The sequence below is a fragment of the Electrophorus electricus genome, chromosome 1 (genome assembly GCF_041902795.1).
Source record: "Electrophorus electricus isolate QZ-2024a chromosome 1, ASM4190279v1, whole genome shotgun sequence".
Classification (NCBI taxonomy): Eukaryota; Metazoa; Chordata; class Actinopteri; order Gymnotiformes; family Gymnotidae; genus Electrophorus; species Electrophorus electricus.
The window spans coordinates 44504506-44515317 of NC_137497.1; the positions used below are offsets into that span (position 1 = coordinate 44504506).

General features: G+C 44.3%; 1 protein-coding gene across 2 annotated transcripts in view; it reads right to left on the reverse strand.

The window, feature by feature from the left end:
* Positions 1-9785, reverse strand: part of dok6 (docking protein 6) — a 54021-nt gene extending 44236 nt beyond the window's left edge. Inside the window, exon 1 of one of the 2 annotated variants that reach the window (XM_027021402.3) lies at positions 9591-9785. In XM_027021402.3, the coding sequence (XP_026877203.1) occupies positions 9591-9656 (66 nt within the window). In that variant the 5' untranslated portion in view covers positions 9657-9785. The remainder of the gene's footprint in view (positions 1-9590) is intronic. The other variant, XM_081721725.1, reaches the window with a different exon arrangement.
* Between the last annotated feature and the right edge of the window lie 1027 nt (positions 9786-10812).

Here is a 10812-nt window from a genome sequence, read left to right on the forward strand (position 1 = left end):
ACTACAGACTCAGACATGTTCCAACCTGGTGTCATTGTCTGACTACAGACTCAGACATGTTTCAACCTGGTGTCATTGTCTGACTACAGACTCAGACATGTTTCAACCTGGTGTCATTGTCTGACTACAGACTCAGACATGTTTCAACCTGGTGTCATTGTCTGACTACAGACTCAGACATGTTTCAACCTGGTGTCATTGTCTGACTACAGACTCAGACATGTTCCAACCTGGTGTCATTGTCTGACTACAGACTCAGACATGTTCCAACCTGGTGTCATTGTCTGACTACAGACTCAGACATGTTCCAACCTGGTGTCATTGTCTGACTACAGACTCAGACATGTTTCAACCTGGTGTCATTGTCTGACTACAGACTCAGACATGTTTCAACCTGGTGTCATTGTCTGACTACAGACTCAGAAAGCAGTCAAATGAAAGGAACTAAAATGACAATTCTGCCATACCAGTGTTACAGAACAGGAGTATCAGCACTGCTGAGATGTTACAAAGCCCGTAAAAGCAAACACGACTGGATGGATCTGAATCAACCATCCATTTGTCAAAAATCAAGAACTATGGGAAGACAAACACAGACAGAGAACAAGGCAACCGTGGAGATGGAACATGAGGCAGATATAAAAGTTGGCTCTTCACACACACACCACACACACACACACACACACATATACACACACACACCACACACACATACACCACACACACCACACACCACACACACACACACACACACACACACACACACACACACACACACACACACACACACACACACACACACATACACACACATACACACACACACAGTTCCAGTCTCATGAAGGTACCCATGAACTGCATGCTGTTAGTATCATGGCAGCTCATTTTCACTCTACTAATTTAACCAATAACAGACTTTCAAATGAGGCTCCATCCTCTACCATGACTAATACTACACTCACGGTTCCTTCTCCAAAAACAAAGCTTACATGTTTTACAACACAGGGAAAACATCTTCTCTTTGACTTTATAGATAAAACAATAATAATTTTCAAATAGTGATATCACAGAAAGCTGCAATAGGTAATAATAATCCCTGTAATTAATCTGTTTTATTGTGTCCTGACCATTCTCAGATGTTCCAAATGAGGGTCTTACCATGTGATTCAGTAACATGACCCAATACACATAAATAAATTTAGTAAAAATAATGAAAGCTGATCTTTAAAACACATATATTAAACCACATTACAAAACATAATGCAGTATCAATATATGGAAATATAAATGCCATGAAAGTGTTTTGTTCATATGGTTTGGTTGTTTAACAGGGAAGTGTTACTGAGTGTGTTGAATCTCTCAAAACTAATGCATCTAAACTTGCTGCAGAGACACAAAATCCTTTGTTGCCTGCAAACACCTTGTTTTAAATGGCTGGATGCCAATTTGCACCTGGCAGAATGTTTCAAATCCAAGTCTTACTGACAGCATTATTTGTAGAAAGACCACGTGCGTAACTAACGGAGAGGATCAGATACTTGGCCAGTTCTGAGATTACACGCTACTGAACTCCCACACAAGCCCCAACACTAACCTTCACTACATTTACTATGACATTACACCGGGAGACAACACACAACCTACGTACAGCATCCTGTTTAGAGACAAAGACCCCTGGAGCACCGGTCACGAGGAAAGTGGGCGCAATGTCGACACTCCCTTTAGCCTGATGGACAAATTAGGTGACTCGTCTAATAGAGTAGAGGGAAAGAAGCTGAGCGAGAGAGAGAGAGAGAGAGAGAGAGAGAGAGAGAGAGAGAGACGGGCAGAGAGAGAGAGAGACGGGCAGAGAGAGAGAGAAAGAGAGAGATAAGCAGAGAGAGAGAGAGACAGGCAGAGAGAGAGAGAGAGACAGGCAGAGAGAGAGAGAGAGACAGGCAGAGAGAGAGAGAGAAACCACATTTAAATTGTACATGGTATAGCTATGTAGATTGTACATGCCAATAAAGCTATGTAGAATTGAACTGAGAAAGACAGGTTGAGGAAGGTACTAGCCTTGCTCCAGAAGCTGTGGTCTGTGTGGGGGGGTCCACTCATGATTAATGTCTCACGATGTCTGGCTAACGACTCTCTGTAAATGTACGTATGATTGGTTCATCTAGAGTTGGATTCTCTCCATCTCCAGCGTGTCTGTATTATATCACAGCGTGGGCTGTGCATCACGGCAGTGTCAGCTTTTCTCCTTCCCAAACGTCCTCCCCGTTACGCAGCGGTCAGAGGAAGCCCAGTGCGCACAGCTCGGGAAAGACAGCGCAGCTCTAGGTTTGTCCAAAGACAAAGCAGTACCAGGCCCAGCAGACTCTCACTCAGGTGATCTGGGTGAAACTGCGCAGGTTACAGTACAAGCTGTTGGCTCCTGTCGTTTCAGACTCGACTAAAGTTGTTTTAGCTACTTTCGTCTTTCGTGCCTCATCACTTAATCCATTTTTGATTAATTTTGTTTGACAATACCGTTAAAACTCAATGGATTTGTTTTAGCAGTTTTTATTCTTTTCACCTATTTTGTGTATAAAAGTGATTCATAAATGTTTTTTGAATGTAATTGTTTTAAAGTGGTGGTCCAACATGATCCAACATGATCTACCTAGTGGAAGGCAGAGCTGGGCATTCTGCTCTGGAATTTATCCATGCGAGTCTGATTAGGCATCGTGTGTTGCACATAAACCAAGGCACTAATCTGTAGCTACAATAAAAGCGACAGTTTTGTGATGGCCTTTTCCTTAACCTTTACGATGACACTGTCAAACTATAAAACTATATTTAGGTCAACAGTAAAGAGCAATTCCATGACTGGGGAAGTAGAGGGATTGTTAGGGTCTATCCTGTTCACCTGTTTGACTGTCTCTTTCATCAGAGGCATTCATTGTGTGTGTGTGTGTGTGTGTGTGTGTGTGTGTGTGTGTGTGTGTGCCGGGGGGGTGCGTATGTTTTCCATCCACTGCATCACTAAAGCTTTATGGCAGACTGGCATTAGAGAAATTATACTGTTGTCAAGGGAGAATACAGTAAGGTCTGAGCGATCTCTCTCTCACACACACACACACACACACACACACATACACACACACACACACTTCCCCTCTCTCTCTTATGCACTATACAATTAAGCTATACATTGAGCTACTGTCCATAGTGCTGCCTAATTTAAACTGTATTTATATGTTAGCATGTGAAAAATTCAGAGAATGAGAGTGAAACCAGGAAAACAAGGACTGGCATGACCGGGCACTGCGTCCTCCTGCCTCTCTGCTCATGCACATTACTGAATCATTTAAGCCACAATATGTTAATATCAATCCTGCAGAAAGGAAAAACAAACAAACACTTCAGCTTCTAAACTTTCAGCCATGAAATGAACACCTTGGTCATGGGAAGGCAGTTTGGTCATGGGAACTGTTTAGCCTGAAGCAGTCTTCCTTTAAGAACAACTTGGATCTATGACACACAAACACTGAACAGAGATTTATTTACATTTATCCAAAGAAACTGAACACAATTCTTGTAATGGAGGGTTAAGGGATTTGCTCAGGGGCCCAACAGTAGCAACAATGGGGCTTGAACCAGCAACCATCTGACTCCAAGTCAAGTACCTCCTAACTGGGAGAAATCTCCCAGAGGGGATTAAACAAAGCCAATCACAACAACAGACACAACCACTCAGCCTCTCAGGCTACTAACCTCAACGCTGGAGCCAACATGAGTGATAGGTTCTCTGACCAATTAAAAATAGCTTAAAAATAGCTTAAAAATTAGCTGTCTGATACTGAGGAAAAGGCCTACCTGTGTTACAGCTAAAGTGCGCCCAAAAACTAGGATTTAGACGGAGGAACAAGGTCACCCTGCAGTTGTTTGGGAGAGAAGCTCACCAGCGCCCCCTATCAATGGAGTATCCTGCCATCTGCAGAGTGATGTGGCGAGTAACACAGTGATGGGTTCTAAATCACATGACCTTTGAATCCCATGACATCTGGGACTAGTGTGCCTGTCACAGAACAAGGCCTAAACCTAAACCCTAAAGTTAGACTGCGTAAATACACTAGTAAAGTGACGGGCGCAGGGATAAATAATAAAAAATAAATAAACATCATTGTAAACACAGCAATAGCATATATGATAGATATGATGTACAATGATGATGGTTAAATTGCATATGTTGGGTATAGAACATTTGGGGAAATATTTAAAGTAAGAAGGCTCATAAATTGGTTTGTTTGCAATGGCAAACTACAAAATATTAGCAAAAAAGTGATGCCAACGTTGTTTATAAAAATGTGACTGCTGCCAGGACACCAGAAAGCATCAGCACCAAAACCTGACTCACACAAGGAGAAGCCTTCAGCTTCTGCCCTGGGCAGTGGTAGTTCAGTGGTTAAGATACTTGACTAGTAATCAGAAAATTGGCAGTTCAAGCCCCACTACTGCCTAACTGCCACTGTTGGTCCTCTGAGCAAAACCCTTAACCCTCAATTACACTGATAATTGTAGGTCACTTTGGATAAAAGTGTCAGCTAAATACTCTAAATGTAATGGATCTGTGGAGTTTTCTGCCTTCTTTAAACTATAATACCCCTCATATGCTTATTCTAAACCTCACAGTTTATCTTCAACAATCCTAACACCTGCCCTTTGGACCACATCACTTCCGCATTGATCCAATCGATATTCCTCCCCTTGATCACTTCTATCAGGAATGATTCCCCGTCATCTGGTCAAGTACTGAGAGCCTTCAGAACAACAGAGGTCATTCATACACTTCCTGTAGAAACCCGCACTTGACACCTCAGCCATCTGCAACAACTGACAGGTATCACCTCTGTCTTTTCTTCCTGAAATTCTTCTTTTCTTCCTGAAATTCAATGTTTTGTTTTCAATTAGCTGTCTTGTCTTTCTTACATAGAACAAACTACGGGATCTTAACCAGACTGGGTTGGAAGCGGCGCGCCTCACAGAAACTGAACTTGTAGATGTTATTGAGATGACACATGCAGCTAGATGGTTCCACCTGTTCTTGATCTCTTAGCAGCCTTTGACATGGTCAACCAAAAAAACGTCCTCAAAAGCCTTGGCAGAGTTTGGTGACGGTACCTTGAGGGCTGCTCATATTACGGGGCTCCATATCTACTCCATACGGACTCTCCACTGGTGTCCTACAAGGTTCCGTGCTCGGTCCTCTCCTGTTATCCCCTTCTACACCTGCTCTCTTAGTGAGGTTCTATCCTTGCACAGTTTCTCATACCACTGCAATACTGATGATGCTCAACAGATTTTCTCCTTTCCAACTTCCAACACTCAAGTTTCTGCTGGTATCCCAGCAAGCCTAGCAGACAAATGGACACTCATTTGAAGCCAAATCCCAGCAAGATGGGCAGTGGTATCTCAGGGGTACCCACTGCTGCCCAGCTGCCATTACTGGGCCCCTGAGTGAGTAGATGTTTATAGCTAAAGAGGTCTGTCCAAGTCATGACTCTTGGATCACTCCAGCTGACAAGGCACCGGCTTTCATTCTCACCTGATATTGCTACCTTCACTTTCTACAATATCAGGAAAATCTCTCCATTTCTCTCCATGGACGCTACCCAGGTACTCGTTCAGTCTCTTGTAATCTCCAGACTGGACTTCTGAAACATGATCCTGGCAGATGCTCCCCTCTGTGCAACTCAGCTAGAATTTGGCTGTATTTTCAACCTTCTGTAGTTCTTCAATGTCACCCACCTGCTGAGTTGCCTCCACCAGTTCACCTTAAATTTAAAAGACTGACACTTAACTACAAAGCCACAACTAGACCAGCTCCCGTGTACCTAAAACCTCTAATCAAATCTCGGGCTGCTCCACACCGCCTTTGAGCCTCCAACACCAACATCCCTGAAGACACGAGAAGACACACATCACGACTGAGTCCTGCACCCAGGTGTTGGAATGAACTTCCCCTGGCTGTCCATACAGCTGAGTCACTGGCTATCTTCAAATGAAGATACCTCTTCATGGTATCATTAAGTACTTAAAATGCACTTAAATGAATGAATATGAATAAATAAAACCAATCCTGTTTCCTTTACTATTCTAGCCAGGGCTTATCCTGATAGTATTCTTAACACTGACCTCTCTATTTTCACACGAAGTTGTGTATTTGACAGAGACTACAAAACACTTCTGTAAGTTATTCTGGACAAAGGCATCTGCCAAAGTTGTAACAGGACAAAAGAGACATGCAACATTCATCCCTGTAATGAACAAATATCGCACTCAACTTTATACATGATCAGGAGATCCAGAAATACTGTTCAGATTTACCATTTCAAACAGATGCAAGTTGAGGAGGTTTCCCCATTCAATACCGTCGTCAACGTTCAGGTGAACTCAGGTGAGATCAAGCATGACTAGTAATCACGTACATAAGATGTGTTTGAACTTTCATGATGTGTTTCGTGTTAACTCTACAGTTTAATACCTATAACTGTTTGTTTAATAAATACTTTTCATGAAGCAGGAAAAGGGTTTGTTTCACAATCTAACATACAACAACATATTTCCACTCTTCTGCCGCGTATGGGATTGTGGCTGCCGGAAGGTCAAAGGCCAAGCATGCACGTCCGCACGCATGTCCACATGCAGTGTTCTGTCACTTCTTTAAAACACCTCATTGTCTTTCACATCTTCTAAACTTGAGAAGCTCCTGCATTATTCACATGCTCCTGACGTCACCTCAACAATCGCTCCTATAATCATTAAGGCTCTCAAAGCCCAGGAGAGCATCAACAGTGCTCAATACTCCAATTGTCTGCATCCAGTGGTGAAAGTAATAGTTTCTGTAATAAATGTACCATTAGAGAAGACAGCGTAGTCAGTCAACGCGCACTAAACGGCTCCACGCCATCTTAGGGCAGGCACAGAGCGAGCTGGCGTAACACAGCAGGACTTCACAGGTCACAAGCACTCACTCACCTTTTCTTTTCTTTGCAGTTGAAAATGTAAATCTCTTCTGCACGTTAATCCATGTATGCTTTAAGAGCGGGTAATTAAACAGACATGGAATGTGGGTCAACAGCACCGATACCGTTACGCTTTCATCAGAATGACGCGTCTTCACTGATCTACTTGTGAGAGAGTGGAATATAGTCTCTGAAGATTTCACGCATTAATATCTGCTTGAATGTAGTGGGATAAGAGGAGTTAATGTTACTAGCAGCAATAGCTGAGATATAAGGGAGGATAATGTGTGTGTGTGTGTGTGTCTGAGTGAGGGTGTGTGTGTGTGTGTGTGGGTGTGTGTGTGTGGGTGTGTGTATAGAGTGTGTGTGTGTGTGTGTGTGTGTGTGTGTGTGTGTGTGTGTGAGTGAGTGAGTGTGTGTGTGAGTGTGTGTGTGAGTGTGTGTAGAGTGTGTGTGTGTGAGTGTGTGTAGAGTGTGTGAGTGAGTGTGTGTGTGTGTGTGTGTGTGTGTGTGTGTGTGTGGGTGTGTGTATAGAGTGTGTGTGTGTGTGTGTGTGTGTGTGTGTGTGTGAGTGAGTGAGTGAGTGTGTGTGTGTGTGAGTGTGTGTGTGAGTGTGTGTAGAGTGTGTGAGTGAGGGTGTGTGTGTGTGTGTGTGTGTGTGTAGAGTGTGTGAGTGTAGAGTGTGTGTGTGTAGAGTGTGTGAGTGTAGAGTGTGTGAGTGAGTGAGTGTGTGTGTGTGTGTGTGAGTGGAGGAGCGAGGTGGGGAGGGAGGTACCCAGAGAGTCAGACCCAGACAGATTCAGAGTTAGAAGGAGAGAGATGGGAGGGGCTCAGAGGAAAGCCATAAGCTAAGCCTGCATCTGAAGTCATTGGCTGATTATTGATCTGTAAATCCAAGACAACAACAACAAAAAAGAATGCTAGTGAGTGAGCTAGCCCTGCCAATGTGGTCTGCTCCAGCGGCCTGACGTCCCAGAGCTCACGTTTCGCCTGTGCTTGAAATAGCAAACGCTTATTCATCACAAATATGTGGAATATTCTGGAAATTTGAAGTCTTCCGTTAAGTAAGAAAAACAAATAAAGCACAGCAGTGCTACAGCGCTGCAAATGGCATCGATGATAACAGGATAAAGTGATGATGGATGAATTATTCAGATCGCACCAACGTTCCTGATATATGAGGGGTGTCGGTGATGCGAAACTGTACTATATTACATTTTAAACACAGAAGTGAGTGAAATAAGGAAATGTCAGAGGTGGACAGTCTGTGGGTTGAAAGGGCAGCATGTCTGCATGAGAAGGTCAGTTAATGTCATGAGTGCTGAGATGGAAACTCACCATAACAGTTTGTAAATTTTAAAAAAATATAAAAAGAAACATTTATTGTCCAATAAAGGGCAAATAGCTTAGTGACCAATCGGGTGTAGCACAGATACTGAAATGTACTTTTTCTCCTAATTACATCTCATAGAAGCAAAATCTAGTAAATATATGTTAAACGTCCACATTTTCTCCTCTCTCATCTCAGCCTGCTTTGACCTTTACAGAATATTCACACACTAATATATTCAAACAGGGGTCGCTGGCATCAGCCATGTGCTTCACCTACCTACACGGAACCACTTAACAAACGATGCATTCAATATGATATACAGTGGCAAAATTTTTAAACCTTTTATTCCACCAAACATCTGCCTTTTTTGTTTGTTTTTAGGGGTAAAACATCCGTGTTCAGCATATATAGCTGAGAAAGTGGCCATCTGTTTTCACAAAGGATGAAAATTGTCTCATTAGCCTACACCTGCAGTCCCGACAGTAAACAACATAATATTCCATTGGCCCAGTTAGTACAATCACACAGTCCTTAACACGGCCCTGTGCCAAACTGATATGACAATTATATCATGACCCTAGAACACAAACCACCTGTGCATATCAAGGTCCCACAAACGCCATTTTGCCGTCGCCGATTTGAAAGCCTCGCAGTTCGTAAACACACCACTGACAGGTCAGAACTCAGGCGGCATACAGTTTACATGCTTTGAACGCAGAAAGCTGTGCAGTTGCTCTTAGTAGTGGGCGCAAACACTGTAGCAACGACGTATCACTGCATTATGAGACAAACCATGACGGTAGTGGCCAGGGGAGTTCATTGACACGAACGGCCAGCAGTGACAGTTCTGTTCAGTCACCTCAGGTCACCTGATAGCCTCCAGATCACCACGGACGGGCACTGGTGCCAAGGGACCAGACGCGAGTGTACAAAGAAAACTACGGCGGTGGAGGTTTGTCATCGCAGAGCCGTACACTGCCTGTGGTCTGCTAGTGTCGGTTCACTTTACACTCTTGTGGAACAGCAACAAAAGAATAATGATAATTAGAAAGAATTTGGAAAAAGGCTGCTGTGCTTGTGTTTAGCAGGTAGGTTGCCGAAACCAAATCTGTCAGTTGTGTCCAACTCCCACAGACATGCCACATACGAGTTCCCAGCTGCTGCCCCCTTTAACAGCCCCGGTTAGAGCAGCTGTAGGGTGCAGGGCTATTGGGGTACTGCTGGGGCTGCTAAACGCCCCGAGCCCGCTGCACAGCGCCGGCACTCACCCCCAGCTTCCGGCTGCGGGTCCTCACGTAGCCCTGCTTCACGATGTCGTTGAAGGCGGACGCCATCGGGCCGGCGGTCTCGCGCGTCTCGTCTCTGTCTGCTGCTGCAGGCGCCTCGGAACTCAGCGCCACATTCGCGCGCCCGGCACGAGCGCTTCGCTCCGCCTGGATGGGGAGCTCGCGCGCCGGTCAGCTGATTTCCGGGAGCGCACCATCCGTGCTGCACGAGAGGGGTGCGCGTGCCTGCCTGCCCATCGCTCATAGCGCATGTGCAGTCAGCAGAGTCCGTATGACTCCGTACAGCGCCACCAAGGCGTGCTACCATTTCATCTGCTTCATCTGTAGAAGAGCATCAATAAAACGTGTTTAGAAGCAAACACACACCGCTGGTTAACAAGGCGTGAGTTCCGCTAAATACCAGTGCAGCTGACCCTGGCTCTGGTGCCGGTGGGATAAGCAGACACAGCAGATGTCTGTACCTGGGAGATACTTGTGTCCAAACACCTCGGGAATGTGGAGCAGTAAAATAAGTTCGACAGCTTTGGACAGCCTGTCATATGATTTGTAAGGCTGTGTGGTGACATCGGTTGTAAAATAGTGCTGTATAAGATTGATTGATTGATTGATTGATTGATTGATGTAATCCATGTTCTGGGAAACACACATAAGACCTCTCAGTTCACAGCCACTCTACAAATGCTCTAATGTGTTTTCAGTTGTGACGCCAGTGCCGTACTTGAGCAATGTTTGAGAGAGAGGACTGTGTGGACAATACTGTTCAATAACTGGACAATAACTATCATCCTAATCCCCTGTAATGTCAGTTTCACTTTATATCAATTAAACTATTTGCTCATTTGGCTTTTCCTTCCAAAAAATCTTTCTGTACAGTGACAACATAACACTAGTGGTTTGTTCATTCCAACACGGGCAACTGGCATTCAGAACCATAACTTTTTATCTGAAAACTATCACAGGATGACAGAAGCTCAGTAACTGCTGTGTCTCTGTGCTTACTCCATGGCTTCTTGGGTCTCAGGAGGATTTCTCAAAATAACAACCAGACTGGGGTTGTGTCATCTCTCCCCAAGGGGGGGGTCTTGAAGTTATGAAGCTGTCGCCGTAATCCCCGTCGTCCGGTGAGCTCGTAAAGCTCATCCCATCACTGTCAGGATGAGAGAGCCAGGGAAGGGTGTGTTTCTTTCTCTGAAGAAGTCATGTT